The following is a 12,205-nucleotide window of genomic DNA, read 5'->3' on the forward strand; positions in this document are numbered from 1 at the left end:
CCATGCGTGTTAATTAATATTCAATAATTCACAGTGGCACACCCTGTGCCAGGAAGTCAGTAGTAAAGATTGTTAACGTGGCAGATAGTAGCTCAAGTCAATTCTTCATTGAGCATAGAGAGGGGCTGAGTGTTTAGAGCCCAGAGTGGAGTCACACAGCTGCTGGAGGCTAGGTCTTTACTGAGGTGCATTACAGGGAACAGTCCATCATCTCAGACTTGTGTATCTTTGAGATCCTCAAAGGTTCAGACAAGCTGGGGTGAAGCTTGGGGAAGGCTGGGGACCAGCTGGGAACAGACTGGAGACAGACTTGGAACAGGCTCGGGAGGCCTTTGTTGAACCCAAGGGTTATCAGAAGAGCTCTCTCTTGGAGACTCTGACTCATGCAGGTCAGGCTTCTTAGCTACATGCCCTTTATGACTTTATTAATCCAGGGCACATGTGAGGAGATTCGGGTGAAGACTGCAGGGAGCTTTGCGTCTTCACAATCATGAGATACAATACCATGGGCCATCCCAGCACAGAGTAGAGGTCCCCCAGAGTCTCCCTGTATGTAAGAAAAGACAGACTAAGATCAACGATTACTCTCCTGCAACTATAGACCCCCCCCATAGCTAATTCCAGAGTGAAATAAGAGGTCCTGGCTCCCTGTAAGAGTAAGTTAGCGATTTACTGCCTGATTCTGGCCCTCTCCTAATGCCCCATCCCCTGCATTACCCCAGTGCTAACATGTCTCCCTTTATTCCCTTCTGTTGTCTTCTGGCACCTCATTGTGGTCAGGGCTTTGGCACAGGGACATGAGACAGAGAGGGAGAATGTCAGTTCCCAGAGCCTCAGGGATAGGAGCTAAGAACACAGGCATTAGTCACTGCCATGGAGAGCTGTTTGGCACACTCCCTCCACTGATGCTGTTGCCTGATGAGGGGAGGAAGAGCGGATGTGTACTCACCTCATATGGTGATCTCTTCCTTCTAGGACTGCCCACGCAGACCTGGAAGCTATTGTCATAATGCCTCTATCCTTTACAGGCCTCTTCATCCATGATTCTCAGTTTCACTTTCCTGAGTGGCTCTGAAGAAGGATCTGCCACTCCAGTTAGGCCCCACCCAGCTGTCAGGCACATCTTCCCTGGCTTGATAAGGTCAGAGCGACCAGGCAGGGGAATTACATCCACAGAAGAACTCAACTCAGCTTGCTCTTCAAGCTGTTGGGGGAAGGAGAGAAGAGATGGCAAAGCACTGAAGGATACTGGGAAATGGGTCCTTTCCCAGTGGGTCTGTAATGACATAGAATTCAGGATTGGGTTCTTAGGAAAAGGATTGGGCAAGAGAGAATTCAAAGACCTGAGTCGGGAGGAGAGTTAAGGATGGGAGTCTTAAGCAGGGCAAAATAAGGGCACCTTCAGTAACATGATGTCATGGAGCTTAGAAGAGAAGTTGTATTTTGGGTAAGCAATTTGTCTTTCAACTTTTATCTTCGGTTGTGTGGATTCTGTCTTGTTCACATCATGTGCTCCGAGGGTGACAGTGATTTCTCTGTTGACTGAGAAAAGAAGCAGTGAAAAGACCTGGTCTTAGGAGGACGCCTCCTTCCAAGGAGAGGGGCCACAGGGTCTTTCTTCTCTATCCCAGGGCAGAGTCCCTAGAGAGACTTGAGATGGAGCTCCCAGGAACACAGCCTTGCCAGAAGGACATGGCTCAGGGAAACACAGGACTGGGAACTCTCCCCACTCTCAGTACTAGAATTGAACGCACGGTTTTTCACATGGTGGACAGGCACTCTAAACTGAGTTATACCCTGCCCATATCTGCGCTCTGGTGAAACCAGGACTGCACATGAGATGGCCCAGTGAGTGACCTTGTGCTCCCTTTTCCTCTCTGTGTAAGGGGAGCCCATCTTGAAACTTCCTCAGGCCTCTGCTGCTCTGGGACTCTGGCTCCTGCATTTCCTCACAGGAAGAGAAGCCTCTTACCTTCCACTACAGTGTGCAGCAGTCATCACAAATTGCAGGGCTATGAGAAACCCACCACAGTTGACTGTGTAATTTCTCTCAGTGCTGATCTCCAGATAAGCCATGTAAGGATGGGAGTATGGTCTAGACTCAACACAACCAATAATGTCCTCTGGAACAAAGAACCCCTGTCCCTAGTCACAGAGATTCAGGACCCCCCAACACTGGGCTGGCACAGGAGATTGGAGCTAAAGCTGAGCGACTGCTCCAAGCCCACCCCACCTCGCATGGGGCTCAGGCCCCTCCACATGTCCTTTGGTCTTCTCTCTTCTGTTGATCTTTCCTCCCCAGTCCTCCCTGTCCACCATCATCCTTCATTCAGAACACAATGCCCATTCATATTTATGGGTTTCCATTCCATTAGATATTTCTCCACACCCTCATCCTGTCTTCCTCAACACTAAGGGAAGGCCACAGAAGAGCTGCCCATCAGAACAGAGAGTAATTTGATGAAGGGGAATTAGTTTTTCATTCTTGACCTACAGATTTCCCCTGGACTATGTTAGGTTAAGATCCTGACTCATGTTAGGGTCTCTGTTACCAAAGCTAAGAGATGAAGGCCGGTTTCTGAAAACTCAGAGGTTAGGGAGACGAAGACAAACTCACCAGCTCCAGCCGCAGAAGGTAAGAGAAGTGCCATCAGGAATAGCAGGGTCCGCATTTTGCCAGTGTTGAGGCCTTGGCGAGCTTCTAGGGTGTTGCTGTCCTGGTTCCTGCTTTTATAGATCCAATGTGGGAGAAAGGCAGGGCTGGGAACCACAGATCTGGCTTGGACAAGCTTTGTTTCCTTATCAGAAATTCTCATGACTCTGCCCTCTGGTGGTGCTGAGTCTGTGGCTAGGTCTTGACACTCCTGGATCCCACAATGACATGGTGACTGCATCCTTCAAAGTGGCTCCCAGGAAGCAGGACAGCAACACAAAAGGAGTTGGACCTTGATCAGGGATCATGGAACTGTTCTAAGCATCCAGGTATTATTGTCAGCTTTGAGACCCATGCTGCATATGTGTAAAGTCTCATCTCTGCTGCTGAAGCACAAACACAGGCATCCATAGTGTATGAGCATGTGGGGGAGAGGAAGTACATTTTTGCTACATCCACTCCAGTAGTGACTTGTGTGACAGGTTTAAAAACCTGGAAGCAGTCCTGAGGCAGAGTTTCCAGGAAACAGTCTCCTGGAACCTTGGCATTCCCAGAGCTAGAATGCCCCAGATTTGTTCCTGCAATATTGTGGAGGGTCTTGCATGCTTTCTTATACTATTTTACTGGGTTAGAGTTAGAAGTCTCAGGGCAAGCTTAGGAAAGTATACTTAAAATCTTCATTACAGCCAGGTATAGTAGACTACATTGCATATTAGGAGAAAGTTGGTGAATTCTTCTGACAAATGGAGATTCCCTACAGATACTTAAAAGAACAGCCAAGTTACTCTCATATGCAAGAATTTACCAAGACCTAGGAAATGAGGGGGAGGGGGTTGTGGTATTGCATTATTCATGAGAAGGTCTGCTAGAGCAGATCCTTCTGGTGCTAGCTTTCACAAGGCTCAAAGGAGTAGCATAAATTGTAACTAGGGTGTGAAATCCTTACCTGACATTAGCTGACTCTAGGCAGGGCTGTTTTATCTTTACTGTAAACATTACCTGGTTCCTGTCAGTCCTTTGAAGTCATTCCTCTGTTTTGTGTCAGATACTTCAATGTACTTTGCCTGCTGTGACACACTACTTCTTTGTTTTCTGTATTATATAAGACTGGTGTTTGCTTTGTGAAAAATTACATCCAGATACGGCAGTCCCTGTGTCTGTGTCCCTTTGTCAATTATTGCCAACTCCATTCCCACCTGCCAGAACCCTTGATTCCCATGAATTGAGGGGGACCGACTGAGCCTGGTCCATGGCACATTTTATTTACAAAAACTGGTGATGGGCTGATTCAGCCTGAAGGCCATTGTTTGTGTTGACCATCATGAGGGCATCTCATCTTTATTGAAATAAGTAGGACATGATAGAATGTGGCTGTGAGGGATGAAGGTGTGGGGAGAGTGTATTGAATACTCAGCATGTAGGGCATGAACAAGACCTTAATTAAGTCAGCATTTCCCAACCTTCCTGATGCTTTGACCATCATGTTGTAACCCCAGCCACATCATTTTTGCATTTCTACTTCATAGCTCTAATTTTGCTACTGTTATGAATCATATTGTAAAATATCTGATATGCAGGGTATCTGGTATTTGACATTCAAAGGGTTTTGAGAATCAGAGGCTTAGAACAGCTGCTGTAAATTCATGTTCTGATTTAATCATACTAACAGTCCCTTTGGTTTATGTAGTAATACATGTTTAGGGAGAACTCAATGGACTTTTAGGATATCACAAAACAGGAAGATCATACATTTAATTAGTTAGTTTCTATAACTTATTGTTTTCATTCCAGTGGGATGAACAGAAAACACAGTGGAATGTTTAAAGTACCCCCTCCGTGTTCCACAGGGGATCACAGGCTTGCTACTTATACATGGAGAGTTCACTTGTTTGAGAACAATGTTGAATCTGTACAGATCAGTACTGAGACTTGGTGCTTTCATCTTTTCATGTGTTACTGAAAATTAAACACAACTGGCAGGTACACAGGAATGTATCATTGATTATAAAGTTTATTCTTGCTTAATTAATGACCATTTGAAATTTTGTGCATTTTGGAGTAATTGACACAGTGTTTTATTTCTGGTCTGTTCTTTCTTGAGACCTCACCAACCCGGAGTATTGCTGTTTCCATTTTACAGATGAGGAAATTGAGCCTTGCTGAGATGTCATAATCATTGAAATATCAGAATTTGGTCTCAAATTAGTTGCTACCTGATTCCACTCCAATAATTTTTCTTTCTTTCTTTCTTTCTTTCTTTCTTTCTTTCTTTCTTTCTTTCTTTCTTTCTTTCTTTCTTTCTTTTTTTTTTTTTTTTGGTGCAGGCCTGCTTTACCTGGTTGCAAAGACAAAGTGAGAAGAAACAGTCACAAAGATCCCAAGAGATCAGCTCACCTGTCCACAAGCTTATCAAGAACAACCTTAGAACAGATCCTGTGTGTTGCTGTGTTGCAAAGCTTATACCACTTTCCTTCTCCAAGTCCAAATGAATGAGGAAAGAGAATGGGGGCAGGAGAAAAGCACTGCTCACATCTGCTTTGCCTTCTCTGTGGACTCTGTTGAATAGAGATCCTCATTGGAAGGAAGAATCAATGCATACAGAATCAATGTTCTGAAGAGATGAAACCTTCATGGTTTGCATGAGGTCTCTTACTTAGGTCTGAGATGCTTCTCTTATGATCCTGTGATGCTATCTGTCTGTCTGTCTGTCTGATAGTCTATCTGTTTATCAGTTCTCAGCATCAGCCCTGGCCTCAGCAGACATCTTACCTCCAATCTATTAATGGTTTTCTCATATCTGGTAGGCGGTTGGAGACCTACACTACCTCAATCAGTCCTTTTCCCACGCCTTCATGAAGATCATTTAGCATACCATTGCTGCTGTGTGAAGCTCCCCAGCTCCTAAGCCAGTGTGACAGAGGCCCTGACCTCAGTGAATGTGCTTTGTGCTCCCTCCGGTGGTATCAAGTAGGGTGGGTACCTCCTCAATGGCGGATCCACTTGGGACTCCTCCATTAGCTTGGGATTCTCTGTCTCCCACCCTCTTTCTCTTTCCTCACTCATTTGGAGTTGGAGAAGCAAAGCGGTATAATTTTCATAACCTTGTGGATTAGACCACAGGGAGAGGTGATAAACCGAAGCTTCATCTTGAAGCTTGGGGAATGAAGGTCTTAGTCTGTGTAGAGACACCATGGATCCTCATTCCTCCTCCATTTGAAAGTCTCACTTTTCAGAGGAAAGTGAACCATGAGTAGTATACCCAGGAAACCCCTCACTTCTGCCTTTTAAAAAAATGCATCAACACTATCATCCAGAAAGTTCTTTCTCTTAAAAACAAAAGTTCCATGGGTTACTGAGAAGGAAGTGCATTCTGTAGTGTTTGGGTAGACAGTAGATGTCTATTAGTTCTATTTGATTTATAATATTAATTAACTCCAACATTTCTTTGTTTAGTTTTTATCTATATGACCTATCTATTGGCAAGGATAGGCCACTGAAGTTGCTCACTATCATTGTGTGAGGAGAACTGTGATTTTAGCCATAGTAGTTTCTTTCACTTACAGTGTCCTTGTGTTTGGTGCATAAGTGTTTAGAACGGAGATGACCTCCTGGTGGATTTTTCCTTTAATGGACATGTAGTGTTTTTCCCTATCTGTTCTGATCAGTTTTGATTTGAAAATAGCTCTACCTCTTTGCTTCTTGGCTCCCTTTGCTTGGAATACCACTTTCTATTCTTTTACCCTAAGCGGATGACTGTCTATGGTGGTGATGTATGTTTCTTGGCTGTAGTCAAAGGATAGATTCTGTTTTCACACCTGTTCTGTTAGTCTATATCTTTTTATTGGGAAATTGAGACCATTACTATTGAAGAGTTATCTATGGGCAGTGTTTGTTGATTCCTATTATTCTGTTGTTATGTTGTAACCCCCACTCCAGATGCCTTTGACTTGCTGGTTTGGCATTATTTATTATTCCTTGAAGTGGAACTTTATGGTTTTGTAGGAGACTCAGCTGTGTCATGAAGACAAGAACCCCAGTGGAATAATAGAGGAAACAACCCAGCCACAAAACTTTCATGTCCAAATTTATCCTTCCTTCAAGAAATCCAGGGATGAGGTGTTGCGGCCTGCCCGCAGTCCACAACATGAACGGTTCAACTGAGAATGGCAGTTTAGGCTGAAAAGAGAGGAATCTAGATGGGGCGGAAGAAAAGAATGGAGCCAAGACAACAAACATTCTGATCAAGGCTCAATTTTACTAATTCCAGACACTCAGTTATAAAGGAAGGGGGAGGGAACCCAACTTCCCGCCAAGTAACTCAGGGTCCAGTAGCAGGACGAACACGTGTGTGCCTCCAGGCAGCAAAGGCAGGTTCCAGCAGTGGGCGTGGCAGGACGAATGAGCCGGTAGCTCCACCCTTGAGCAGGCAGGTTCCAGGCTGGGGGAAGGGAGGCCACATTTCCTCCCATTAGATAACAAAACAAAAATAAAAAAGGGGGTGGCCTGAGGCAGAAAAATTATCTATGTTCAATAGTTCTGCCTGAGTTCTTTAGGGCTAAAGAAAAAACCTGTTTCCGTGGGATTCCCTAACTTTTCTAATGGTAAACTGTATCTGGCTAAGACTGTCTTTAAAGCACTGACTGAATAGCAGCGCTGGGCTGTAGGCTCTGACTTTATAATGCTAATTAGTGCTGAATAGGTAGCTACCTGTTTGCATTTTAAGTAGGGCGTTGGAACCCTAGCTGAGTTTAACTAAACGATTTTAGAATAACACTGAGCTGATAATCCTCTGCAATTTTGGGTGACAGGCAGGGGAACAGGGAGAAGGGGGTAAGACTGGCTGGCTCCTAGTACAAGGCCAATTGGCTTTTTTATTTTTTGGGTGGGAGGCAGTGAAGGGCTTGCCCTTACGACAGCAAGGTCTCCAATCTCTCTCCCCCCATTAATTAAGTTTAAATAGGCAATGCTTAACAGAGGTGATCAAATGATTCTTTTCATCCATAGATGAGTGGGCCTTTAACCTTGACTTGGGTGGACATTGACCTGATTCCTCCCGTGAGCATTGTAACAACTCACATCTGTGGCTCTTGGTATCTTTTGGGGAGGGGAGGCAGAGCCTTAAGTATTTTTGGTTTTTAGCTGGAGTCAGATACCAACCTCTTTCAAATCAGGTGTGTCGCACAGGGAACTCAGAAACGGTCAAGCTGGACCTTCCCTCCGCAGTAATCTCCTGCGCCAAGCGGTACCCATACTGTATTCATATGATTATGAATCAGTAGCGCAATTCTGAGTTATTGCGAGGTCTCTATATGAGACTTGTCAACCTCAGATTTAGCAAGGCCTAGACAAGAATTATGTCAGTATTAACACCATTAATTTTGGTTAAAATAGGAGCTGAAAGTCTTTCCTCTTCATCCCTGTTATTCCCAGTAGCCTGAGGAACTAAGGACACCTTGCAGTAACAGCAAGGGTGAAAAGCCAGAGGCCAGCTAAGAGACTAAGCCCATCTCTATCAAAATAAGAACTAATCTTTGTAAATATATATGAAATTTCTACTTCCCTAGCTCTCCTGGTAAATCTAAATCTTATCTTAGACTGAAAAGCCACATGCTGGGATGTCCTTGGAAGGGAGATTAGCAGTACCACCTGTTTGCTCTTAGGGGCGGAGAACCGGAGAATGTAGATTGACCTGCTTGAGAAAAGGAAGAATTCTAAACAATGAGAGTGTAGCAATGTAAATTTTCTGTTCTGAGAAGTCAAGGTACTTTATTTAGATGCAAATTGTAAAGCTAAAGTTAATCTCCGGCCTCTTGTAGGGGAATTGGCTCAGAGGAAAACAGTTTTTCTGAGAGCTTCCACTCCCAGCACAAGAGGAATTTTAGTCTTTAGAATGATACTTACGAGAAGAGACAGAATCTGTGTTTACCTGACGAATTAATCTCTCTGGTAGCCACCGTGCTTCATCTTCATCTCGTGAAAAAACACAAACCGAGCCTCTTCCCCAGATTAGAACTGGATCTGGACCCTTCCATTTATTAGTCAGGGCGTCCTTCCATTTTACCAATGCATAAGAATTAGAAGTAACTGGGTGCCAGTGGCGTTCCGCTGCAGACTGACCTTTAATGTCAGTTTGCAAAAAGTTTAGGACAAATAAGGTGAAGGCAAGATGAGCCTTTGGTGACCTTGGGGGAAATGCTCTGAATTAACTTTGCTAGGTAATTTAGAATATAGGAATCTCTAATAATTGAACTGAATATTAGACCAGTCTAAGATTGAGTTAGAATGGCTGGTCACACTGAAGAAGAGTGAAAAATCATTATGACTCTATTAAATGACTAATTTTACTAAGTCTGAATATACAGTCTCTGATGTACTATTGCCATAAAGTTAAAAGGCTAGAAGCTAGTCTAAACTGGAAAAATGACAAGCAAGGATTTAAGGTAAACTTCCCTTGAGAAGCATTAGTTAATAAAATACTTTCCACTTAGGAAACAATATATACTGAAAGATTAAAACTTTTGGCTTCTTGTAAAGAAGCAGAAACAATAAACATTTTTTTTACATAATGTAAAGCTATATTAGCCATACGTAGAGGCAAAATTTTTTAGTGATTACCAGTTTACTAGAAGCAAAAATCTTTGAATTTAAGCATTATTTTAAACATCTGAATAGATCTGTAACACTGTTAAAAAGAAATTTTCTTGAACACAGGGAAAAACTTTTTTAGGCATTGTTTGCAAAACAAAAGAAAGGGCCACAAGCTGCTCTGGGACTGCCCAGAGCCCTGTATTGACTCAAAGGTAAAATACTTTTTAATCTGAGCATTAATCTTAAATTTGCAATCAAACTGCAAGCTGCAGTCAATGGAACAATGGCAGTTTTAACCATAATTTTTAAGTTTTTGTGCAAGGTTAGGATAATACCTACAACTTTGGGAAAGCAAAACCTATGTTTAAAACAATTTATCACTGTTAAAATCAATATTAGAAGCATTACTATCATATTACGAAGTTTGGATATCAATTAATATCTATGAATACCTATTAAAGCAAGCTTTAACGCTTTAATAAAGAGGCATTGCTTTATATCTTATCTTAAATTTTACTATTTAGGATAGGAACCACATTAATCATTATGTAAACTAGAAATATCTTAAGAGACTCAGCCTCTGAAGCTTAATCTCAAACTCTAACTTGCTTCAGGGCCTCACCAACTTTCTCCCAGGTTCCACAATCTATCGTTTCTTCTTCTTTGAACCATGGACAACAGCTATCTATCTTATCTAAAAAATTTCTTACTAATTGTACTTCAAGCCTTACTCCTTTTTTCTTAAGCAACTCCTGAAAACTAAAAACAACCGCCTGATCCATGACTTTGAACCCTTCCTTCTTCCACCTAAGCAGCTTTCTAAAAAGCTGCGGCACACCGCCTGTCTCCGTATCTAGTTCCAATTAACGAACTACTGACCCCAAGCAGAAACAGTGTTGGGTCAGCACTGCTTCAAACTTGATTCGTATCCTACCGCATCCTCAGCAACACTTTACAAAACTGAAATTTTTTAGGCTAGCGCTAGCATGTGTACCTGTCCGTTGCTCCGATGCTCCTCCGATACGAAGATCCTTTCCTTTCTTGTGGAGCTCCACACAGCAGTCGTTTCTCTTAGCATCCCTCTGCCATTCTTCAGGTCCCAGTTCTGGCGCCAACTGTTGCGGCCTGCCCGCAGTCCACAACATGAACGGTTCAACTGAGAATGGCAGTTTAGGCTGAAAAGAGAGGAATCTAGACGGGGCGGAAGAAAAGAATGGAGCCAAGACAACAAACATTCTGATCAAGGCTCAATTTTACTAATTCCAGACACTCAGTTATAAAGGAAGGGGGAGGGAACCCAACTTCCCGCCAAGTAACTCAGGGTCCAGTAGCAGGACGAACACGTGTGTGCCTCCAGGCAGCAAAGGCAGGTTCCAGCAGTGGGCGTGGCAGGACGAATGAGCCGGTAGCTCCACCCTTGAGCAGGCAGGTTCCAGGCTGGGGGAAGGGAGGCCACAATGAGGGATGGAGCAGAGACTGAGGGAATGGTGAAGCAATAACCAGCCCAACTAGAGACCTATCCCATAGGCAAACACCAATCCATGACACTACTAACTGTTATGCTTCCAGTTAGGAGGCTAGCATGGATGTCCTCTGAGACTCCACCCAGCAGTTGACTCAGACAGATGCAGAGACCCACAGCCAAACATTGGATGGAGTTTGGAGACTCTTACGGGAGAGTTGGGGGAATGATTGAGGGCCCCAAAGGGGATAGGAACTCCACAGGAAGACCAACAGAGTCATCTAACCTGGACCTTTGGAATCCTCAGAGAACAAACCACCGACAAAAGAGCACATATGGGCTGGACCTAGGCTTCTGCACATATTTAGCAGATGTAAAGTTCTGTCTTCATGTGGACCCAAACAACTGGAATGGAGGCTATCTCAAAGGCTGTTGTCTGTCTGTGGGATATGTTCTTCTAGCTGGGCTGCCCCATCTGGAGTCAGTGGGAGAGGTTGCACCTACCCCTGGAGATACTTGATGTGCAAGGGTAGGGGGAATACCCAGAGAGGCTTCTACCTTCTCAGAGGAGAAGGAGAGAGGGGAGGGACTATGGGAGGGAATGATTAGGTGGGGGATTGTCAGGAGCCACCTAGAATAGGCTAAGGCTAGCAGATGCCTTTCCTGAGATGGTCTTCTGTTTTTCCTTTTTTCTTCCCTTCCCTTCCCTTCCCTTCCCTTCCCTTCCCTTCCCTTCCCTTCCCTTCCCTTCCCTTCCCTTCCCTTCCCTTCCCTTCCCTTCCCTTCCCTTCCCTTCCCTTCCCTTCCCTTCCCTTCCCTTCCCTTCCCTTCCCTTCCCTTCCCTTCCCTTCCCTTCCCTTCCCTTCCCTTCCCTTCCCTTCCCTTCCCTTCCCTTCCCTTCCCTTCCCTTCCCTTCCCTTCCCTTCCCTTCCCTTCCCTTCCCTTCCCTTCCCTTCCTTCCCTTCTCTTTCTCCTCCCTTCTCTTTCTCCTCCCTTCTCTTTCTCCTCCCTTCTCTTTCTCCTCCCTTCTCTTTCTCCTCCCTTCTCTTTCTCCTCCTCCTCCTCCTCCTCCTCCTCCTCCTCCTCCTCCTCCTCCTCCTCCTCCTCCTCCTCCTCCTCCTCCTCCTCCTCCTCCTCCTCCTTCTTCTTCTTCTTCTTCTTCTTCTTCTTCTTCTTCTTCTTCTTCTTCTTCTTCTTCTTCTTCCATGGCCTGTGATGGATGAGCTCTAGGAATGAAGGCCCTAAGAGACCTTGTCTCAGGATTGAATCTTGCAGATGATATGCCTTTCCTGTCATTATTAAATTAATGTAATAATTCCTTGGCATTAGCCCACCCTATTGGATAGATTTCCTGCAGACCAACAAAGATGTACTCATTTGTAGCAATGCTATGTAGACAAATAGATGATTTCTTAATTCCTAATAAGTGGTTCTATGGACTTCTTAAGTTTATACTAATACTAATTGAACCTTTTATAGAAAGGGATATAATTAAGTCTTTA

General features: G+C 44.1%; 1 protein-coding gene across 1 annotated transcript; it reads right to left on the reverse strand.

Moving 5' to 3' along the window:
• Positions 1-245: 245 nt before the first annotated feature.
• Positions 246-2,672, reverse strand: LOC110309194 (mast cell protease 4). The gene is given in 6 exon segments (XM_085828859.1): positions 246-391; positions 394-547; positions 950-1,204; positions 1,400-1,535; positions 1,973-2,123; positions 2,618-2,672. Coding segments are annotated over 6 exon segments (897 nt in total).
• Positions 2,673-12,205: the final 9,533 nt, after the last annotated feature.

Source organism: Mus caroli, unplaced genomic scaffold (genome assembly GCF_978045245.1).
Source record: "Mus caroli unplaced genomic scaffold, Mus_caroli_1 scaffold_12, whole genome shotgun sequence".
NCBI lineage: Eukaryota > Metazoa > Chordata > Mammalia > Rodentia > Muridae > Mus > Mus caroli.